Raw genomic sequence first — 17,565 nt, 5'->3', positions numbered from 1 at the left:
CCTTCACCTCATTTACTTAATTGTCTTGTTAAGACCTTTATACTCTATGCTTAATAGATTAGACATGTACCCTTGCAATATGCACCATAGGTGTAGTCTCGCCATTTACCCTCCCATCATCAAACCTCCCCCTCCCCTCCCATGACCCTCCTCTTCCCTCCTTCATCTTGGGCTATAGTTGTGATTTTTCTTTCATATGAAAGTGTAATTATAAATTGGTTTCATAATAGTACTTTTTCTTCCATTCTTGAAATACTTTACTAAGTAGGACATGTTCCAGCTCCATCCATGTAATCAATCATAAAAGAGGCAAAGTCTCCATCTTTTTTTAATGTTGCATAATATTTCATGATATACATATACCACAATTTATTAATCCATTCATGGGTCTATGGGCAGTTGGGGTTCTTCCATGACTTGACTATTATGAATTGAGCCGCAATGAACAATCTGGTACAAATATCTTTGTTGCAAAGTGATTTTTGTTCTTCTGGATATACACTAAGTAGAGGAATTACAGGATCAAACAGCGGGTCTACTTTTAGATCCTTGAGTGTTCTCCAAACTTCTTTCCAAAAGGAACATATTAGGTTGCATTCCCACCAGCAGTGCAGAAGTGTTCCCTTTTCTCCACATCCACACCAACATCTGAAGTTTTAGGTTTTTGTTATGTGGGCTACTCTTTCTGGAGTTAGATGATATCTCAAAGTGGTAAACACTGGGAGAAGCAACTTTAATCATAACAAGTTTTGGGTCAAAATTAACTTTGTTTTGCTTACAAGTTAAGAATCTGTCTAGGCTGGATGTAGTGGCTAATGCTTATAATCCCAGCACTGAGAGGCCAAGGAAGGGGAATCACTTGAGGCCAGGAGTTCAAGACCATACCAAGCAACACAGTCAGATTCCATCTCAGCAAAAGGTAGAAGAACTGACTGTGCCTGGTGGCTCACATCTAAAGCCCCAGCTACTCTGGAGAATGAGATAGAAGGATGGCTTGAGCGCAGGAGTTCAAGGCTGCAGTGAGCTATAATAGTGCCACTCCACTCCAACCTGCATGACAGAGCAAAATCTTATCTCAAAGGTAATAGTAACAATAACAATAAGAATAATAATAATGATAATACGTCTTTTTTTTTTTGTAGAGACAGAGTCTCACTTTATTGCCCACGGTAGAGTGCCGTGGCATCACACAGCTCACAGCAACCTCCAACTCCTGGGTTTAGGCGATTTTCTTGCCTGAGCCTCCTGAGTAGCTAGGACTATAGGAGCCCCCACAATGCCCGGCTATTTTTTTGTTGCAGTTTGGCCAGGGACAGGTTTTAACCTGCCACCCTCGGTATATGGGGCCAGGGCCCTACCCAATGAGCCACAGGCACTGCCCAATAATAATAGGCCTTAATGTAAGAATTATTCAAATGGAAAAACATTCAACACTCTTATCAGAAAAAAGTAAGCTAAGCACTAAAAATAACTTTTAGAGTTATTTTTGTGTCTTAAAGAATGAGAATCCATTGGAGAAAAATCCAAGTTAAGTTCCTACATGTTTAAAATGAAATGTCAATTCTGGGTCCTACACATCTCTCAGCCAAAGTGCACAGTTTTGCCTTTATTAAGAAGAACACAATTCCAAAGACAATTTTAATTTATACTTTGTTGCTATTATTACACTAGTTAAGGAGTATTCATAAAATAATCTAAATTTGGAAATAGGCCAATAATATACGGCCATGAAAGTTAATAAATGACCAAAAAACATTTTTTACAAAGATTAATTTTGAACTTAAGAAACCATATTGTGAATTTTGCATTTCTTAATGTTTAAACAAACTGCTGAATTATTTCATACTGTCTTAGTAGTAATACACAATAGTCTTGGATTTTGTGTTCTATTTATGCAACATAAAGTTTATAAGGGCTTTGAATCTTTTCCATGATTTAGTGGTCACAATTCTATATAACTGTATTCAACTGATTTCAGAATTCAAGGCAGCATACATGCAAATAACTTTCTATTTAATGTGCTATATGACAACATATAAAGAGATTATATACCATGCCTGAGTGGGATTTATCCTAGGAATGCTAGGTTGCTTTAACATCCAAAAATTAATCAATAAAACACACCACACCAGCAGAATATGAAACAGAAACCACATGATAATCTGATAGACAAAGAAAAAGGATTTAGTAAAACCAAAAACCTTTCATGATAATAACATTCAACAAACTAAAAATAAAAAGGAACTTCATCACAGAAAACAAGATTCTACAAATAATGTGATGCTAGCATCACCTTCATCAGACTGAAGGCTTCCTCTTAATATTAACAACAAAACAAGCACTTCTGCTCTTTCTGCTTCTATTCAAGGTTATCCTGGGGGGTTCTACCTGCAGCAAACAAGCAAGTAAAAGAATAAAAGGCATGTAGATTGAAAAAGTAGCAATCTGAATACACGTCTTGAAAAGGACATGCTGACTATGTATATAAATAAGCCTAATGGTCAGTCAAAAATAAAAAATAGATCTAATAAGTTCAGGAAGGTGTCAACTCTCAGAATATAATATACAAGGTCTCAAGGTCAATATCCAAAAAAACTTGTTGTATTTCTACAAGCTAGCAATGAACATTATGAAATGAATTTCTTTAATACAACTCCATGATATTTTTGTATAACATCAAAATAAAATACTTAGGAATAATTTTACAAAGGAAGTACAAAACTCCTACTCTGAAAGCTACAAACACTACTGAAGGAAATTTTGAAAGACCTCAACAAAAGGAAGAGCATCCTGTGTTCACAGATCAGAAAACCAAATATTGTTAAGATGGCAATAAACTCTCAACCCAAAGCAATCTACAGATTTATCACAATTCCTATGAATATCCCAGCTCCTTTTTTTTTGACTGAAATCATTAAGAACACGTAAAATAATATTGAAAGAATAAAGTTGAAGGATTCATAGGACCCAATTTCAAAATTTTTACTAAGTCACAGTTACTAAAAGCAGTGGAGTACACGCAGAGGAAGAGTCATATAAGTCAACTGAACTGAACTGAATTGAGGGCACAGAAATAAGCGTTTATATTAATGGCTAACTGATTTTTCAACAGGGGTGCCATGGCAGTTCAATGGAAAATAATAAATAGTCTGTCAACAAATCCCAATGGAGTAATGGGGTGTCCATACATAAAAAGAAGACAGGTGCACCACTTTCTTACAGCATATGCAAACATTAACTCCAAACACTTCTTAGACCTATATGTAATAATTGAAACTATAAAACTCTTAGGAGAAAACATGGAGGTAAACCTTTACGATACTGGATTAAGCAAAGCATGCTTAGATAAAACATTAAATAATACAATTGGCATGAGTGAGAAAAGAAAAAATAGACAACTTTATTAAAATTTAAAAAGTTTTTCCTGCAAAGGATGCAATTAAGAATTTGTTTTAAAAACCCATGGATTGAGGGAGGAATATTTTCCAATCATGTGTCTGTTAAGGAATTTATTTGTATCTACCTCTCTATCTATAAAACTCTTCCAATTGAATAAAAAGGTAGATAATTCAATTAAAAATGGAGAAAGGAGCTGAACAGATATTTCTCAAAAAAAGATATACAAATAGCCAATAAACACATGGTAAGATGCTTAACGTCACTAACTATCAGGTAATCCAAACCACAAAGAGATGCACTTCCAATCCAAGAGGATGGCTGTAATATAAACAGACATTAGGTACTGGCAAGAATATGGAGAAACAGGAATCTTCATGCACTGCTCTTTGGAATGTGAAATGGTGCAGTCAATGTGAAAAACAACCTCAGAGGTCCTCAAAATGCTAAACAAAGTTACAATGAGACCCAGCAATTCCTCCTCCAAATATACAGCCAAGAGAACTGAAAAGGTATCTCCATACAAAAATCTGTTCACAAATGTTCACAGCAGTATTATTTATTGACAATATCCAAAGGTGAAAACAATCTAAATGTCTATCAACTGATAAGTGATTAAATAAAATGTGGTGTATCTATCTATACAGTGGGCTATGTCTTGGCTTGAAATGGGCATGAGGTATTGATACAGGCTACAACGTGGATGAACTTTGATATACTTTGCTAAGTGAAAGAAGCCAGGCACAAATGGCCACGTATTGCATGGCTATATTTAAATAAAATTGTAGAACAAGCAAATCTACAGATAGAAAGTAAATAACGATTGTCTAGGTCCGGGATTGGGGGCCAGAGGGAATGGAGAATGACCCTTAGTGGGTACGAGGTCTACTGGGGGGCACAGAAAGTATTTAAAGGTCAGCTAACTCTGTGAACATACTAGAAGCCACCGAATCATATGCTTTAAATGGGTAAACTCTATGGCATATGAATTATAGCTCAACAAACCTGTTAAAATTCTCTCAGGTTTATAAGATCTAAAAATATATATCAACACTCCAGGTATAATAGAAACACTCATTTATGCGTGGCTTAGATGTATTTAAAAACAGGAGACAACATTATGAAGCTGATAAAATGTTTCTTCAGTTTTTCCTACCAAGATTATTTAACCAAATTCAAGACATATTTTTTAGCATGCATACCAAATACAAGAATTCTCTATGTTTATTAGAAATGGTTGCAAGCTAGAGAGCTGCTGATTCTGCACAGCCATCTCCACGTTCAAGCTGGTCTTGCATCTTATCGTCACTACATTAAAATCAACTTTATGAGCAACTGTATACTTGTATCAGAACAGCTACTATTAAAAAATGTTGTAATGCCTACCCATAAACCTATATGAATCCAAATAGGAGCCTTTATGGTGAAGTAAATGACATTCAGCAATTCTGCATCCATTTGGAAGTGCATTTTTGGATATGAAATATTTATGCTTCTTTAGGACTTAAATTTAATGAGCATCAAAATTTCAAAATAATTGATTATTATTAAGAAATCTTGTTAGGAAATCTCATAAAATATTACCTGTAATACTTTCCATTTGAAAGCCAAACTATTGCCTTCCTTAAAATCTCTATTTGCATGTTTTCCCCATAAACTTAGATACTGAGGAAAACAACTACAGAAGGGCTATCATTAAAACCATTTAAGGCTTACAGTTCAAAACGCTGTTGTCCTACATACATCACCTTGGTATAGAGCCCGTTTGCAATCCTTGCCTCCTCACAGCAGTTCGCAAAGCCAATTAGGGATTAGCACGGGTATTCTCCAAGGGAGAGAACCTAAACGCCGTTTCTCTGGCCATAGGAAGCGGCCTCCTGGGGCAGAACAAAAACTGCAGGAGACACAGTTTTGGAATGCACTGGCAGAAGGATAAGTCTTTATGACTTTGCTGAACACAGTGACTGAAATTCAGTGGCACCTTTCAGGAGCTACTATGGTGGCCAGTGGCCAGATGAAGAAAGAACCTAGGGGAGCTAACAGGAAGCCCTGAGCAACCCTGGCTGTCCCACCACACGCATACCCAGGGCAACGTCTGCCTTGCAGTGAAGTCTGCTCTAAGAAATGGAGACAGCATATGTCACTGGAGCATTCAGCACTTAGTAGGTGTGCAGTATTTCTGGCTCTTATTCTTTTACATCCTAATAAGAGGTAGATCAGAGTCCACGGATATGTATCAGAAAATCCTATGGCGTTTGTCCAGCCAGAGGCTATTACTCTGGGAATTTGGCCAAGTTCCAGCTCAGGTAATTGTATTCCACTTCCTAAATCTGCCCTGCTGTTTCAATTAGGTACAGCCTTGATCATTTTCCTGCCTTTTTGGGAAAGTGGGAAGGGTTAGAAATTCATCTTGAACTCCTTAGCCTTGCTGACACAGAAAAAAAGATAAATGTAAAATGATACGACAGTATTGACTACCTTAGTAATGAACGAGAGGATGGCTGTGAGTTAACTTGCGTGTTCGGTGAGCTTTAGAATACCAAATACAGATATGGGAGAGCAAAGCCCCTTCAGACGGAATTAGACAACTATGTCAAAACCCCCGTCAGATAACAACCACACAGATCTTCTCTGTAATACAGAGGGGGGCCTAATGATCTATTTAAATCCATGTAAGAAAAAGCTAAGACATTCTTGTAAGTGTTTATATTTCTAATAGAACCATGCTGCCATTATCTGGGTAGGCGCCATCAGCAGAGATCCATGGAATGTAGGAACCAGCCAGTTTCTCTGTAACGCCACAGAACCTAATAATAAAGCAGGCTGCCATCTCTCAGCTGGCCAAAAATTTAAAGTCTGACAATATCAATTTTGGGAAAAGATATAGGAAAAATAAAACTCTCATGCAGTGCTTCTGGGAATATAAACTGGTTCAGACACTTTTTGTAGCAATTTCGCAGCATCTTATAAAACTAAAAACTCCCTCCACCCTGGCAATTCAGCTTCTAAGAATATACTCCACTGAGGCACGTTGCACTGGGAGACACATCCGCGGATGCTCCCTGCAGCAATGTTCTCATGGAGGAAAACTGGGGGACACACTGAACGTTCATAAAGGAATTTTTTAAATGTAGTTTATTTATATGATAGAATATCACAGAATGACCTAAAAGAAGTAATGCCAAGTGGGGATAAAACCCAAGAATATAGAGAAAGACATACAGTTTGACACCACTCATTAGCACTTACAAAAGGCAAACCTTCCCTTTCTTCCTTTATGAATACATAGTGATCTTGGGAAACACAGCACACATGAATGCACAGGCATTTGCAGTGTGACTGCTTAGTGCTGTATGAATCTTGGTAAAAATCAAGGGCTAATTCCCATGACAGAGCAAAAAAGCCAGGCCCTTGCTTCTCTAAATCATGCCAAATACTAGCAGGGAATGAGCACTGAATCTAGCCTGGCCAACATGACAATCCCACCTGGGGCTTTGCACCTCAAACTGAAGACACAAAGCCCCGTAGTCAGTAAAGAATATCTACTTCGGGAAGGGTCACCTCCCACAGTAAGGTGGGCAGAGGCACAGCACCAGCTCCCCGCATCCTCACAGTCTCTGTGGTCCGCCTGCATAACCTCACTTTGGGCACCTGCTCATTATCTGAGCCTACAGCACCAGTATTCTCAGGGATTCTATTTGTCAGCCAATTCTCTTTCAATAGAATGCCTTGTCTGCTTAAAGCAGCTACAGTCTGTGGCTGCTGCTGCTGTGTGTGGACTAGAGACTGTGCAGATGGAGGTGCAACGACCAGCTCACCACTGTGGGGGCTCCTGGCTGGAAGGAAGGAACAGGGCTAGCAATCTGCACTGTTTCATTTATTTAGTTTGCATACAAATGTGACAAATTGTTAAGAATTGTTCATACTGGATGGTAAATAAATGTGTTTGTCTATCACCCATTGTACTTTTTAAGAGGCCATTTCTGGGGTCCCCAAGTAGTTTATGACACCTACATTATATTTGGTCTTATATTTGACAGATTTGGGGCCTGTTTGGGGCTATACTGTTTGAAATTATGTGATAACTACATACTGGACTTAAGAACAAAATGTGTGGATTCTCAGTATTTAACCCTGTGCTACTACCGAAAGGGGCAATCCAAAAATCATGGCAGTAAATAAACACACTCTTTGCAAGGATGTTCACGCATACTAAGGAATTCCTTTATTCCTCTTTCCCGATTATCATTTTAAGATACTTAGATACAAACCCCGACATTTACACATGAAACAACATGCTTTTGGATTTCCAGGCTAGCAAACCAACACCTGGAGATTTGTCAGGGAAATCTCTTGTCAGGATGACTTCCCCAGGTTTTAGTCCCTCCTCTTACTCTTTAATATAAATATGCCCCCAATGATATATCCAGATATTTAAAAGTAGAGACGACTTACTACATGGATGTCCTAACACCTTCACTTCATCTATAGCGAGGTAGCCTTGGTGTCCAGAAGTTATCACTTCAAAAATCACCTGGAAAATTGAGAAAGATTTACATTATTTACTCATTCTGTCAGACTTTTAGCAATAATCTCCTACATATAAAACACACAGTTTGATTCACTTGTTAATTCCTTCATGAGCCTACCATCTGCTGGCCAGTGGTCCAAGTTCTAGACGAGACCACTAGAAGGACTTTCCACCTGGGGGTGAGATTTGAGCCAATAGCCTCAGGGTGAGAATGAGTGACAGTGTGAGGAGGGTGATGTTCATTCCAGGGTGTGTATGAGGGCCCCAAGGTGGATGCCCATGGCAGGAACAGAATTGGGACCTGAGACTACAGGGGCCAGGTTACAGAAGACTCTGCCTACAGGGAGGGGACACCTGCAAAGATGCTCTATTAGCAACACAGAGAAGAGACTGCACTAACTGAAAGTCAGACCACAGAGGTGTGAATTACAGAGATAGGGTATAAACATTTCCACAGTGCTGAAATCAAGTGGGCATTAGCAATTCCTTTATCACTGGAGGAGCAAGACAGGAGGAAAATGGCAATATAGCTTGAGGTTCTAAGAAGGATGGACTTTTCTGAGATAAGGGAGCCACTTTGTAGAAACTACGGCTCAAAGAGATAGAAGAGCTGGTCTAAGAGGCTAATCAGTTTTCTTAAACTTGATTAATTGCCTAAAAGTGTCAGCTGTCAGGCTATTGTTTTAAAGATCCATATGAACATTATTTTAACTTCCATTTATAATAGAAAGAAACTATATGACCAGGGGACTGACTCACAACAGAACAGGAAGACCATAAGTCTTAAAACACAACCCAACTGCACTCTTGGAGATTTAACTCAGAGCAATGAAAACTTTCATTCACATAAAACCTGTACATCCATGTTTATAGAAGCTTTATTCAGCCAAACCAATGGTAACAGCTCAGATGTCCTTCAACTGGTAAAGCACTAAACAGACTGTGTTTCATCCTTACCTTGGAACACTTCTTAGCAATAAAAAGCACCTAACTTGTGTAGACCCAGCTACTTAGGAGGTTGAGGTAAGAGAATCACTTAAACCCAAGAGTTTGAGGTTGCTGTGAGTTGTGATGCCATGGCACTCTACCAAGGGCAACATAGTGAGACACTTCCTCAAAAAAAAAAAAAAAGCACCCAATTATTGATATGCCCAACTTGAGTGAAGCCCCAGAGAATTACACTGAGTGAAAAAAGCCAATCTCCCAAATTACATACCCTATGGATCCATTTATGTGACATTACAGAACATTTATGTCCATTTATGTGACATTTTATAATGCCAAGATTTTAGAAATGGAGGATAGATTAGCGGTTGCCGAGGGTGGGGAACGAAGGAAGATGAGGCTGGAGGTAGATGGGTTTGTTTACAGACAACCTCAACAATCCTTGTGTCTTTGGAAGTGCTGAGCGTTTTCACTGTGGTGGTGGATACACAAACCTACTTAGGTGACAAAATCATACCAAACTAAATACACATGCATGCACAAGTCTAATAAGCTCTGCAGACTGTAACAATGTCAATACCCTGGTTGTGATATCATACTACAGTTTTGTAAAATGTCACCATTTGGAGAAACTGAGTAACATGTATACAGGAATATAACATGTATACAGGAATATAACATGTATACAGGAATATTATTCTTTGCTACTGTGTGTGACTTCATAAATTTTTCCATAAAAAATTTCTATTTATAAAACTAATTATCAATTTACCATTTACGGAGCACGTTATGTGCATTATAAAGATATCACTCTGTATCTTATTTATCAATTCATGCAAAAATTCCTCAAGAATTTCATGTTTCAAAAAATGAAAAGCTTTAAGGTAAATGTCGAAAAAAAATGCAATGATGTCTACCATAGATATAATCTTTAAATGCAATCATTTTGGCTCCAAATACATAGTTTTCACTTCTACACAGTGCCAGAGCAAAACCTTCACTCTTAGGACAGATTTCATGTCTCTGGAGGAAGCACTCAGCAGAGCCCCACATGGAAGAAACTCAGGGGGCCCCTAGACTACAGGTACAAGAAGTCATTCGGGACCCCTTGCTAGGCTGGACAACATTGAGCCATATACCATTGTAGTAAAATATGACACACCCAGCGGGGAGAAGAGGCACAGCATAAAAAGAGAAATGACATCAAACTTTGTTTTCTTCATAAGCTTATTATTCATGAAAGAAAGGAAAAAATGCATGGATATTCTTTGAATGGACTTTATCTCTCTTCTACTAAAGTCTATCAGAGGACAATGGACAGCAGGACAGGAAGATGGAAATTGAGAGCAAGTATAGGAAAAAGCATCCAGAGGCCCTCGCAGCAGGGCCCCTGGGTAAGGGTCATAAGCTGCCTCATAGGAAACACCCACAGTAGGCACCTCAGGAACCTGCTGTCTGCTCTGACACAACAGCTCCTGCAAGGACAGTCAACGGCTGCTGATGTCACTGCCACCAGCTACCCAAGAGCACCATTGCTGTGGTCACAAAAATGTATTTTGAAATCCTAACCCAGAAATGTCCATCAGACCTTCCTACCTTCCCTCTGCCTTCCTTGTCTCCCTCCCTCGGCTCCCTTTCAGCTCCCTTTCTCCCTCCTCCCTCTGATTCATGCCTTCATTCAACTCTAAGCTCTACCCGTCACCTCTCTTCTAGGCACTGTGCATAACATGAAACCAGGTGCATAACATGAAGATGAAGATCCCTTTCCTCATCAAAACTGTCCTTCCTATAGAAATTATACTTTACCTGATCAACCAAAAGGACTGAAACTCTAATAAAAATAGAATTATCCTTATTCTTTGAAGGGATGCTGTGGTCATACAAAATATGCTTATATGTACACGTAAATTTAATTTATAATATTTTATTTAAACTAATATAGGGCCAGGGCCCTATGAAAGAAAAGGAAAGTGAAAGGAAAGGGGCCAAGAAAATTATAGCCCTCGAGAAACCACTTCAACTTCTTTGAATCTGATTTTTCATCTGTCATGTCAAAGAATGGATGATCCTCAGAGGTTTTACACTAAAAAATTCTGAGTCCTTTAATCAAAATCTAAGATCTGAGAATAAGTTTTATAAACTTTAATGTGTAGTTAGAGAAAAAATAAGGAAAATGAATGATGAAAGAACAGAACAAGACAAAGTCAATGACAGGTTCCAGCAATAAGGCCTTCATAGAAAAGTAATGTGGTCTTTCTCTGCCAGAGAACCACACTTTCTCCACACCACACACGCCAGGGCGCCGGGACACAACACAACCTTCAATGCTGAGCTTCAGCCTGCTAGAAGAAGCTACAGATGACTCAGCATACACTGGGCCTTTCATCCCTACTGGACTAGAGCAAAGAGATCTGGCAACAGGCCAAAGCACTTCACATGTCCAGCAAGAAGGCCACACAGAAGAATTAAACTCATGCTTATTTCTGCAACTTGATTTTCTCCCCTCAGTCTTTTATTCCAACTAGAAAATCAAGAGGCAAAGAAAGATAGAATCTAATCATAAATACACTCAAAGGACAATGGCCTGCCCCTTTCAGTTAATTAGAAAGTAAACCTCTCAGTATTTGACAGGTTCCAGCATTGACTTACATAGACCTAACTGCAGAGTTCAAAGAAGGAAAACTTTCTTTGTGGATAAGTTCATGTGTGCACATCTACACAACTAATGCATAATATGTAAATAAAAGTTTCTTATGTCACATAGTTATGTGTTTATACCTAAGAAGGCAAATCATATGTTATAAAATTGAAGCAGTAACTTTAATGTTCCTTTAAAAATTGAAGGAAGTTTTTCAAAAATCCATTTTCTAGCTCTTAATAAACTCCTAAGGGACTTATAAGCATATGTTTTATTAGGTGCTTTATCAAGTTTACAATTCAGTTTATAACAATTTCATTACATTTCACAATTACAAAGTAGCTATGATTTGTACTTCAAAGTTTCTCATTTTGAAATAAATATCATTAAACAACAATGTCTGAATTTAGATGCTGTAGAGCATTCTTAGACTGACTACTAACCTAAAATACTTGACCACTGGGAATTGTTTTCTTTTATAACAAACAAGAGTGTTAAAACATGCAGCTCAAAAGATGAGGCCCATCTTAACCTGGTTTCCTTTTTTTTCTGAGATAGAGTCTCACTCTGTCACTCTGGGTAGAGTGCCGTGGTGTCATCATACCTCAGCAATCCAACTCTGGAGTTCAAGCAATCCTCTTGTCTTATCTTCCTCAGTAGCTGGGACTACATATGGCCACCATAACCTCCACCTAGTTTTTCTATTTTCAGTAGAGATGGGTCTCAGTCTAGCTCAGGCTGGTCTCAAACTCCTGAGTTCAAGCAATCCTCCTGTGTCAGTCTCCCAGAGTATTGGGATTACAGGCATGAGCCACTGGCACCTGGCCCATAACCTGGTTTCTTTTTTTTTTCCCTCTTAGGTTATGTGAGGGTACAAACAACTAGGTTACAATATTTGCTTTTGTTAGTCAGAGTCTCTCTTGTAGTTGTGTCCTGTACCTGTAACCTGATTTCTTAAAAACACATTTCAGAATCCCATTAAAGATTTCATTGTCATGAATTCATGCTGTCTGGCAAGTTTTCTATTTTGTCCTCCTTTTAAGCCAGTGCCCTTACGAGGAAGGCTTCAGAAGGAAAGTTAATATTTTGCCTCTATTTGTCAAATAAAGAACTACTCTATTGAAAGTACAGGTATTGTTCTAGTGAAGCATAAAAAGAGTATGCAGAACCCAGTGGAAATCACTAGAACATTTAAAAACACCAGGATCCAAGTCCAAAACTGAGGTCAGAGGAAAAGGCAACCTAAGAGCAACAATGGTAACAATGGAACAAGAGGAAAGAACAGTGTACAAAAACAATTTGGGGATGTGCCATGTTTATTTTTATTAAACAGAACACAATATATTGAAAATTTTCTGTATTAGATGTAAGGCTTTGAGGGTCTTTAGGGTCTACACATTAAGTCTTTTTTAAAAAAGAATAATTCAGTAATGAAAAAAACATTTACTTATCAGCATACTTTCATGTCCCAGGTATCTTTTGTATATATTACACCTAATGTTCCCTGGTTAAACATGCGTGGTAGATCACGCTAACTCTCTTTTAGGGTTGACTACGATGACTCTTCTGAGGTTGCACAAGTAGTTACAGATTTGGGGTATAATTCTAGGTCTATTTTACTTCCAAATTTTGCCTTAACTATCAAGTTGAGAGACCATATATACATACATAAACTACACAACCATGCATATGTACATGTACATATCTGTCCTTTGAGGCACTGATATACATTATAAAATTTTTACTTCCAGATTTAAGTAATCACCTATCTGACCTAGAAACATAGATACAAGGAAGAGTGATAGGATGCAGTTTTAGCAACATCAAGTTTAAGACAAGAGTTGACAAACAAAAGCTCACGGGCAAAACTTTCCCATCTCCTGTTTATGTGTTGCTCATAAGCTAAAGACGTAGCTTTTATAGTTCTCTTCAGTAGGAAACAATCAAAGAAGAAGTATATTTTGTGATGCATGAGAATTATACAAAATTCAGTTGGCAATGCCTATAGATAAAGTTTTATTGGAACACACCCATATTCATTCATTTACACATTGCTATGGCTACTTTCATGCACCACCACCAGAACTAAGCAGTTGCCACACAGAGCATCTGGCCTGTAAAGCATGAAATATTTACTATCTAACCTCCTGTTTTTACAGAAAACTTTCCTGTTTGGCTCACCAACACACTGTCATTACTCTGGTTAACAAGAAAGCATGTGTCAAAAGCAATACTTTATCACAGCCAAACACAATATGCCTTGCACTCCATGTGAGAGCTTCATATTCCAGCAGTGGCAGCAAGAATTCCCTGCCCCTGGCTTGACTTGTTTTCAATTATACTACATGTGCAGTATTTTAAATATCCCCCAAGCTTATAATATTATTACTAATTTTTTTAATAATACATAACTGTAATGTACCAAAACAAATCCATAAAATACTCATTGTTTTGTAGACTCTAGAACATTATACAAAATATGATGAAATAAAAATCAATTTACTTACAACTCAGGTCTTCTATAAACATACTGTACTACTGAGAATTTGTAATACTTTAATATTAAAATATGACTCTCAGATCTTATCTGACCTTTTATATTTTTGTTGCTGTTAGATTTGGATTACATATTTTATTTATTTTCACCAAAACAAACATTTTTTTTTTAATGCCTTTGCCCTCTAGCCCAACCTAAATTGTGATTCTTGAAAAGCTATAGCTCTGTATAACAAAAATCATAGAGCCACATTTCTTAATTCTGGAATAATTTTGTCACAACACAGAACTTCACTTTAAGTCACTTTTGGGGGGGGCTTTAATAGAAAATTGAGGCAATGCTCCTTAATCACAGATCCTGTAGTTATGAATTTGCCTACTCCCTAAAATGTATTTGGAACTCCCAAATCAATACTTGCAAAGCTGTCATGGTCATTTGTAGACATGCACAGAGCAGCAAAAGCTTTGAGTTGCTCAAGGCACACGATCCCAGCTGAGGTGAAACAAGGCAAAGCTCCGTCTGGTTTCAACTTTTACATTATACAAAAGAATCCTTTATTGTGGTCTATTTAGTGCCATGTTTTTCACATATTTGTGCTTTTTATTGGTGATATTTCTTGGTAAAATTTCCCCAAGTGTAGTGCTTAAGTCTAGTGCTCCTAAGGGCAAGGAGGCTACAAAGAGTCTTAAAGAGAAAATACAAGGGTTGGACAAGCTCCCTCCAAGCCTGAATCACAGTGCTGGCAGTCATGGGTTCAATGCAAGGAATGAACAACATAAATTACATAAAGCACACACATAAGACAAGGTCAGATGCTGATCACTTGACAAAAACACTCTGACCGGAGGAACCTAAACTCTTATTTCCCACAGAAGCAAGAGTCCAGCATTCACTAATTTAGCGTTCTCTGTGACTTCATAGAATATAACTATAGCAAATAACTGAAAATCAACTCTATCATTAGTGTGTTTGGTTCACGCTGAGTCTCCATTTATAGCAAAGTACTGTGTTGCTGATGGCTCCCAGATATTATCTACAGCCATGGGATATAAGAAAATATAGAATAGAGAGAATCAATAGTCATTCAATCCCTCAGCTAGTAACATGTCAGGGGACAAGATGTTGTATCCCTACAGCCCTTGAAGATTCTGGGAGAAGCCATTTTCTCTTAGATAGGAAGCCACCAGACAAATGACTGACTGGTGCTCTCATTTGCTCATAAAAAGCCACTCTGGATGCTGGCCGGTAAGAGATTTGACATCAGGCTATGCTTTAGATACCTGCCAAACAGAAGAAGGGGAAGCATTTTAGCATCACAGCATCCCTGATCCTCCCTGCTTCAGTGAAGAGCAAAATTAGCTTTCTATGCTGCCACTTTTCCTTGCTACGTGTGAGCAAAGAAAAGGGATTTGCTTACCACCACAGACACTCGCCAAGGAAAGCGTGCTGGTGTAAGTCATTAGTCAATTCCCCAGAACAAAGGGGATTAAATGGTGTATGTCTGTCCTTCTACACGTTACCTACTAGACAGATCCTTCTGGTTTTGATTTAAATATAAAGCAAAGTTGGGTTCTACCATTTTGCAAAAACTTTCTTGTTTTTGTCAAATGAGTTAAATAAAAAATAAAAATATACAGTAGAAGAAAAGTCTCTGTAATATTAAAGAACCAAAGCTGAGCCATAAAATAAATCACACTGAGAAATCAGGAGCAAAATACTCCAGAGTTTGTTTATATAGACATGGTATCAGAAAATAAAATAAAGTCCTACTTTTATTACACACACATATATATATATATATATATATATTTATTTATTTAAATCATAGCTGTATACATTAATGCATTTATGGGGTACAATGTACTGATTTTATATGCAATTTGGAATCCTTACATCAAACTGGTGAACACAGCCTTAAAATCCTACTTTTAAATAGGTACTGACTCTTAAAGGATGGCAAAATGTGCAATGGAGCTCCTTATTAGAGCTTAATAATTCTTAAATGACTTCCTGTTTTTTATAACAATAAACATGGCTGCCCTCACTTTTGCCCATATACTGATTCTATAAAACAGAATCTGGACAAAAACAATGTTAGAGGCAAGACACAGCTTTGAAGTTAAAAGAGGCAACGCTGACATGTAAGACCACCACAGAGATACAGATGGTCAACAGGAGAAGAGCTTACCCTTGATCCTCAAACAGTAAGTGGAGAATGAAATTTAGAAATGTGGTAAGATTTAAAAAAAAAATAATAAAAGTATGATCTTAGAGAATAAAAGAGCATCACACAAATTTTTCTACTACCTAACATAGCTCTGAGTCCATAGTAAAGTGACAACCTAGTATGTCCCCAGTGGTTTCTCAAAATATGTTTTGTCTTTTTTAAGCACAAAATGTAGAGTTCAGGGCAACTGCTGAGACTAGCTTTCCTGCCTGAGACAGCAGGAAATTCCTTATGTTATCTAGAGCCATGAAGTAATTCATTGTCCTGCACTTGGAATAAGGGCCAGTCAAGAAATTAGTACCAGCTGAATTGGTATCTCCCAAGTGTACTTCAAGGAAGACTAAATTCAAGAACTACTATGCAAAAACTGATGCCCAGACTCCAGCTGAGTACCCTCACTTGCCATGTTTCTATCCTGGAGACTCAAAAACATACTTACGCTCCAAAAAGGCCTGCAGAACTGAATCTGTTTGACTTTGTCTAAATCAGTGCTTCTTCCTATTTGTTCAAGTAATGCCTCCTGGGTTTATGGGACACAATCTGGATAACACCCACTGCTGCAGCTCTGAAATATCATCTCTAAGCAGCAAATGCATGTGGGCCTGCTGTCACTTAGCTGTGGCTTTACGTGGCTTCCTAGTAAAGTGAGAAGACTGGACCCCAACATTACAGAGAAACAGGTGCTGAGGCAGCAGTGCAACGAATGAAGGCTGTAGGTAAAAGGGAAGGGATGGCAAGATCAAGTCAGTCCTATTCCCTTATCTCCTCATCTACAAGACAGACATAAGATGCACTAAGAGTAAATACTGGTTTGCTTCCCCACCTCCCAAAGTACAAGCTGCTCTGTGTCCTTGATACACAATGAATTCAGAGCAGGGCCCGGCTGGAATTCACCCATCATAGCTCCCAGAACCCCTTGGTGTATCTAAGGAATTTGTTTTAACGAGCCCCATCCACCATCCCTGTCCTCACCCTTCACATGCAGAGGCCCAGGTTACCTATGCATTCTTTTCTTTCCAAAGTAAACATTTATATTAAAGACCACTCCCTCCATGGCCTATGGCTGGACTCTGAATCTCTGAATTACTGTCTTCTGAAAGCAGGGTAAAAGGCTGGGCAGGTGAGATTCCAGAGTCTTCTGTGGGTACATGTACCGGTAGAGCCAAAAAAATCAGTTGTGGCTCCTGTGGGTGCGTGCACAGGGAGAACCCAGAGTAATCGTCCTGACTCCTGTGGGTGCATGCATGGGTAGAGCCCAGAGTAATCAGTCATGGCTCCTGTGGGTGCATGCACGGGGAGAGCCCAGAGAAATCAGTCGTGGCTCCTGTGGG

At 38.4% G+C, this 17,565-nt stretch overlaps 1 protein-coding gene across 1 annotated transcript in view; it reads right to left on the bottom strand.

Moving 5' to 3' along the window:
* Positions 1-17,565, bottom strand: part of PTPRM (protein tyrosine phosphatase, receptor type M) — a 562,994-nt gene that overhangs the window by 535,845 nt on the left and 9,584 nt on the right. The window contains exon 3 of the mRNA XM_012812183.2: positions 7,852-7,930. Coding sequence (XP_012667637.2) covers positions 7,852-7,930 — 79 coding nt within the window. The remainder of the gene's footprint in view (positions 1-7,851; positions 7,931-17,565) is intronic.

The sequence above is a fragment of the Otolemur garnettii genome, unplaced genomic scaffold (assembly GCF_000181295.1).
Source record: "Otolemur garnettii isolate 467f Iridium unplaced genomic scaffold, OtoGar3 scaffold00193, whole genome shotgun sequence".
Classification (NCBI taxonomy): domain Eukaryota; kingdom Metazoa; phylum Chordata; class Mammalia; order Primates; family Galagidae; genus Otolemur; species Otolemur garnettii.
The sequence above is the reverse complement of the archived record's forward strand: the minus strand, read 5'-3'. Positions and strand labels throughout refer to the sequence as shown.